Source organism: Convolutriloba macropyga, chromosome 5 (genome assembly GCF_964194025.1).
Source record: "Convolutriloba macropyga chromosome 5, txConMacr16.3, whole genome shotgun sequence".
In the NCBI taxonomy this organism is placed as follows: Eukaryota; Metazoa; Xenacoelomorpha; order Acoela; family Convolutidae; genus Convolutriloba; species Convolutriloba macropyga.
The window spans coordinates 22,896,851-22,903,711 of NC_134472.1; the positions used below are offsets into that span (position 1 = coordinate 22,896,851).

General features: G+C 37.9%; 1 protein-coding gene across 1 annotated transcript in view; it reads left to right on the forward strand.

Annotated features, from left to right (window-relative positions):
• The window catches only part of LOC142339250 (dolichyl-diphosphooligosaccharide--protein glycosyltransferase subunit DAD1-like), a 277,073-nt gene extending 270,803 nt beyond the window's left edge, over positions 1-6,270 (forward strand). Inside the window, exon 3 of the mRNA XM_075389121.1 lies at positions 5,950-6,270. Coding sequence (XP_075245236.1) covers positions 5,950-6,077 — 128 coding nt within the window. The 3' untranslated portion in view covers positions 6,078-6,270. The remainder of the gene's footprint in view (positions 1-5,949) is intronic.
• Positions 6,271-6,861: the final 591 nt, after the last annotated feature.

The window sequence follows — 6,861 nt, forward strand, 5'->3', positions numbered from 1 at the left end:
CCTTAAAAAGTCCCGGAGTTCTCTTGTCAAAGGCAGCATGTTTCCTGCAACATTCTCGTGGGAAGAAATTGCTGCTAGAGTTTGCTGCAAAGTTATCATTGCAGTCGCTCTGTCTCATCCAGTACCACACTGATCGCATTTCTGGTCGAATGATGTCTTCAATTTTTTCCTCACTAAGGGCCATGTAGAGACTGTCGGTATCCATTTCGATGAGTTCGTACTTGTTCTTATCACAGAAAGGGGTGAAGAAGTTGTATTTAAGTTGTAACATGGTGAGTTTGGCGTACTGGAGGATGAAGAAGCCTACAATGATTGGTTCTTTATGATCGATACGCGACTTGCTCATTTCTACCTCATATATGTGCTCTGGTAGCTCATTCATAGTCTTGAAAAACCTATTGTTGATAAATTTGTCCACCTGTGATCCTTTCACGTACTTGGTATTCGTATGTCGACTACGGTCCATGATCTGATATCCATACGAACTGTTTCCAATCAGCTTCATTGTCTCCGCAACGACTGTTGACTCCCTGTTCTGGTCTCCTTCGCGGCGGGCATCGACAACATTCTGAACAAATGTCTCAAAGCAGCGTCGGGGAGTGTATTGAAGAAACCAAAAGACGTCTTTCAGGATCACACCTTTTTCTAGATAAAATAACAAAAGTGGCGTGATAACTGGTCCTCGTTCAAGCTTGAAACTGGAAATGAGCTTTTTTCTGGGTCTGGATAGTAATTTGTTGCGTTCTGCAAACTCTTTCATATGGTCCCCAATATCATCTCGTCCCACTTCACAATTCTTGAAAATTGGAGGAACGTCTTCAAAGTAAGGATACATTTCCTCTGGGACTTCAAGACTACAATCGACGACACCAAACAGTTCTCCACGTTGAATTTTCTCAATGAGCGAGTGCTTGTTCATCGCTGGTTGGAAGGGATAATTTGACTTGAGAAAGTCTTCAACCCCATTTGTGTTTTTGCTCCTCCACTTCTTCCATTGACACTCCCAGATCTCTTCAACATTCAACCCCAATCCCTTCAGGTACTCTCTTCTATCATTGTCACGTTCTCTCCGCTTCAATCCGCTTTCAATGTCCTCGAAGAGAAGCGGTTTTTCCTCTTGACACGGACAAAAATGAAAGAAGCAACCCATCGCTTCAAAAACCGTGTTGCAATGGTTACAAAACCCATCAACTAAATAAGGACCGAGCTTCTTTTGTTTCTTGTGTGTGAACTGGGTTTGTATTTTACAATTGGGATGAACCTGTTGGAAGTAGTCCATGACCTGCTGTTCAAAGTAGCTTCTCCAGTTCCTGTTCGGATGAAATTTTTCAGTCTCTTCATTGTACTCCCACTTTGTATAGGGTCCTGTTGGCATCTCTTTTGTCATGGAAAAAGGGTACAACTGACTGGCATCTATTCCGACGATGGACTTGCAAACGTTTTCTGACTCTCGAATTTTTGTTCCACCAACTTTTGCATACCTTGTAAAGATAATTGAGGGTCCCCCTGTTAGCCACTTTCGAATGTAATTACCATATTCTTTATCCTTCTCACAAAACGGAAAAAAAGCTGCATCTGTTGACGAATGAAGGAACCTGTTTGCCAAGTTGGGAAGAGTGTAGCCCAACTTCAACATGTCTACTTGTCTTGAGTGGTAAAAACTGATCATTTTCTTCATAGCCTCAAGTGTAGGTTCGACATCTTTGTTATTGTACCACATGAGGAAGTCACGAAACGTCTGCATACCTCTTCTTTCCCATATATTTTGGAGCTCCGAGTAATTTTCTTCGGCATTTTGTGGAACTTTCTTGAGTCTCAACTTCTTCAAAATTTCATCCTGCTCCATTCCACCGTTTTTCAATTCCACAAACTTATTGTAATCGACTGAAAGAACGTTGTGATTCTTCAACTTGCTCCAAAAGCTGTCAATTGGTGGCAGTTGGGATACATTCAACTTCTCAATACTGTCGAACCATTCATAGGGGAAGAAACCTTTCTCTTCACTCGCTCCATAGGCTTTTAGGAAGTTATCCAAAGTTGTCGCTCCTCCCAGGAAGTTTAAAATGTCCAGAAACTGTAAACCAAGAAAATTCATGCCAATATATTTATTCCCCATTCGAATCACTTTAGGAATAACGTTTTTTTCTATTAAGAGGTGATGCAGAAGATACTCTTTGATTAAGTTCAAATCGTACCTCGAACTGTTGAAACCAAACACAGGAATGGTGCTGTAATAGTGCTCAAAATCTTGTCTCAAGTTTGATAACATCTTGAGCTCACATCTCAGTCTCTGAATTTCAAGGTCTTCGTCTTCCTCGCCGTCAGGTTCCGCCTCGTTATCAATTAAGTCTTCCGCTCCGGTAAATGACCTTACTGAATTGTTAAGAGATTATCTTGCTAATCTTTTTCGTGAGAACAGCTTGGGTATCGTGCTGTGAGGTATATTATTGTCAATTGACATTTTCAAAGTGTAATATGTGAAAAGGTAAATGACCTTACTAAGAGATTATCTTGCTAATCCCTTTCGTGAGAACAGCTTGGGTATCATGCTGTGAGGAATATCTTTGGAATTTGACATTAGTAAAGTGTAGTATGAGAAAAGGTAAATGACCGTACTGATTTGTTGTTAAGGCACTATCTTGCTAATCCCCCTCGTGTGAACAGCTTGGGTATCGTGCTGTGAAGTACATTATTGGAATTTAAAATTAGAGAAGTGTAATAAGGGAAAAGGTAAATGACCTTATTATTTTGTTGCTAAGTCATATTCTTGCTAATCCCTTTCGTGTGAACAGCGTGGGTATCATGCTGTGAGCTACGTCTTTGGCATTAGTAATGTGTAATATGAGAAAAGGTAAATGACCGAAATAGATTGTTAAGGTTTTATTTTGCTAATCTCTGTCGTGAGAATAAATTGAGTTTCATGCTGGTTCGAAATGAGTAGTTATTAAGAAATTCCCCCTCGTGTGAACAGCTTGGGTATCGTGCTGTGAAGTACATTATTGGAATTTAAAATTAGAGAAGTGTAATAAGGGAAAAGGTAAATGACCTTATTATTTTGTTGCTAAGTCATATTCTTGCTAATCCCTTTCGTGTGAACAGCGTGGGTATCATGCTGCGAGCTACGTCTTTGGCATTAGTAATGTGTAATATGAGAAAAGGTAAATGACCGAAATAGATTGTTAAGGTTTTATTTTGCTAATCTCTGTCGTGAGAATAAATTGAGTTTCATGCTGGTTCGAAATGAGTAGTTATTAAGAAATTCAACTTCTTATCTTTTTTACAAACGAAATTTTATTCAGCTGCGGGAAACATTGTCTTCCTTTGTTAAATTTGAGACTCAAATAAGTTGTAAATTACACTTAATTACACTTAATTTTTCATCCGGGGTTCGAGTCCGGGTGGGATCGTCTTTTGCTAAAACTGATTTTGTGTTAATAAATTAGGATGTGATTACGTTATGATCCATTATAAATATGATTAAAATCTAAGTCATCTCAAGTACCAATGGTTCAGTGGTAGTATCTGAGACTCCCATCCGGGGGTCCCGGGTTCGATCCCGGGTGGGGTCCTCTTGTGTTGTTCAATGGTTTCTCGGCTGAAAATCTGGTGTACATTGGCGAGCATTAGCCGGCGGGGTTTTCTATATAGAGTCTGATAGTTGCATGGGTATATGTGATAGGTAAGACGGGAGTTGACACATAGCGCATATCACATATACTCTAAGTGGCTTTCAGACTCGCAGAAAACCTTCAGCCATCAATGTCCAGAAGCCCTAATGAAACTATTTTCTTTCCATTAAAAAACCCATTTTTTCCGAAATTTGACACCTATTGTACCCCCACATCATCCTTAGAATGATACCATTCATCAGGAATAAACTGTATTCAACAACTAACATCTATTATGAAAAAAAAATTTGAAACTCTAAACTTAAAACACAAGTGTCTTCAGCTCTAAATTATGCACATTTCATTAGCAGATTGAATTCTGTCAGATATTTTGTTTTTCTGTATAGAACACCAAACTGCTGCGAGTATGTCGAAAGACTTTTGAAATACAAAACAGAAATACTCACTTGTAAGTTTTCCCAATTTCATTTTCGACTACACATAGTAGTTTGATTATTGTCAGATATTTTTTTATTCTGTACAGATAATCAAATCACTAGGGGTAAGTCGAACCAGCGACTTTGGGGTTTGTTTATGTTTTTGGTTTTTTTGTGAACCGTCTGGTCCTTTTGTTATTTTTTTTGGTTTTTTTTTATTTTTTTTCTATTTTTAGGCTGATCTAAATCAGATCCAGATCAACTAAGTTCTTGTTGAGCACCTTGCAAATGGCCTTGCAGTTTCTATATTTAACTGCTCGGCCAGTGCGTTTGGCTACTTGTTTGCGAACACCGGGACGGCCCCCGGTTCTCTTAGCCATTTGAGGCCTGCTGAATTTGGGAGTGGGAGGAGAACCTCCCCAGTCAGAGACTGGTTCCTCCTTGATAGGTGTAGTTGGCAAACTCATTTTTAGCAAAAATTCAACAACAATTTTGTTAACAAAAGAACCAGAATGAAATGTGATTTTGTGTTGCAGCTATTTATACTCATCCCAAATACACAAGTGTGCATGGATTAATGCTCGGAGATTAACTCACACCAAAACTTTTACATTTTTAACCAAATTCTCACCCCCACACAGTATGAGCCATCTATCATAACAGTATGTCATTTATTAACACCCACACAAAAATGAACCATTCAATAATTTTTAATTAAAACACACTGTTTATCTATATGAGTTTCTCATCTTAGTTCATTTAAATCACTACAAGCACTTAATCCCCTAATGACTAAAACAATCTTTTCTCACGCTACAGTAAAACTTAATCCTTTGTAAACAAAATATTGACAAGAAAAAATGGACAAAAGTGACTACGAAAATACCGGTGAGTCATGCTGTGAGGTACATCTTTGGAAATTGGAGGGTAGGAGGCTATACCTAATGTTAATACATAGGTACTTCCTTTTACCCCCCCCCCCCCACCACCACCACCACCACCACCACCACTCAAGCAGACTGCGATAGAATCTAGACTCGCGCAAGTCCATCAAATGCAATTCGTGTGGTCTTACGCTCTTGTACAAAGGTGTTTGAAACAACTATCATAAAAGTGTATTTAATAGCCGCCGTCACCATGGTCGGCTATTATTAGCTTGGGTTTGTTATTCTTTACCCAAGTTTGCTGATTTTTTCGACATATTGCGTGAAATAATTTTGGCTTTGTCGGTTAAACAACAGTTGCTCAGCAGAGAAATCTAAAATGAACAAAGTATTGAAAATAAATAAAAATAGAAACTTGATGAACACATGAAGCTCAGTTTTGACGCCCGGTATTTCTAGTTCATTGCAATTGGTACTAATTCGCAGATGTGTTTGATTTTTGTATCCTTCAATAGAGTAATACTACAAGCAAAACCTATCATTAAGACCGAATATTACGCCAACAATCCAATAATACAGCTGACTGATGTCAATGATCCGATACTGTTAGCTTTTACGTAAATTGAGCTTAATAGGTGAAATGACATTTAACGTAATCTTCGATATCAATGATGATTTTTGGTAGTTTTGAACCCACTCAGCCTCCTGAGCTTAGTTAGGTAAAAGCGAAGAGAAACCCTCGCCTGTCGTTCGGTAATTAGTTATGTTTAGTGTTTAGAAAGATAACTCATTTTTCATATTTGCAATTGCTTCAGTGACTTGCTTTGTAAACAAATTGATTAGTTGTTTTTTTTTGCTAAATTAATTATTAATAAAGCCTGACCCTGACTAGAGATGAAGTCAACTATTGCATTTAATATATACCATTGGAAAGATATTTTATCGGTTACTATAGATGGTCACATTCTACGGGGGAGGGGGGTTCCAGGTCACTTAGTTACGTGTGTCTTTCTGTTTCAGTGAGCCTTCGTATCCAGATCAACCCTGAGAATAAGAAACAGTTCGAGGTGACACCAGAGAGGGCGTTTGCAGACTATGTGTTTGCACAGGTTATTCTCCACTTAGTGGTGATGAACTTCATCGGTTGAGAAGATTGCATAAATTTAAGCAGCTTTCAAAATGAAACAAAAGGGATGATGAACGAACTAAATTTGTGTAATCAATTTATGGTTGAGCGGATTTGTGGTCTAATATAAAAAAATGGTTGAAAATGGTTGCCAAATGTCTGGATTATTAGCCGGGTTGACGGTCGTGATAAGCTTGCGTTCCTTTATTAAAATTTTTGTACTATAAAACTTTTTTTCCACGATAATTTTAGTTTTTAGTGTATCATCGTGAGTTTTGATCAACCCGGGTAATCAATTCAGATTTTGTTGGAAAAACGAAGAAGTTTATTGTAATGAACATCTGCTTATGGATGATAAAAAAATAACGTAATGTAAAGTATATAAGTGATCTGTTTATACATTGGTTCAGGATATATCGAATAAGTTATTTATCCGTCATGCTTCAAAAATGGCTCCTTTGTCCCCCACCCACATAAAATTTTGAGTTCCTAGAAATTGTAGCTGCTCCGTCGATGAATTTTAAAAATATTTGTTCTCTGAAAATTTATTTGTCTTTGGGATTGGCAATTTTTTTTAGAAATGGCTACAGACATTGGTGTTCAAAGGAGTCTGATACAAGTATGTTGATGTTGAAGCTTTGGTTATGAGCTAGTTATAAATGCCTTCTAATGTTCAGTGAAACATGTGGTCTATTTAATGCCGTGGAGCGATAAGCGTTTATTGTACAGCTTATGTGTCTTAATGTTATTGGTTGTTTATATTCTTTGTAATCCATATCCTAATAGTTTTTGATGCGCTCCTCGGA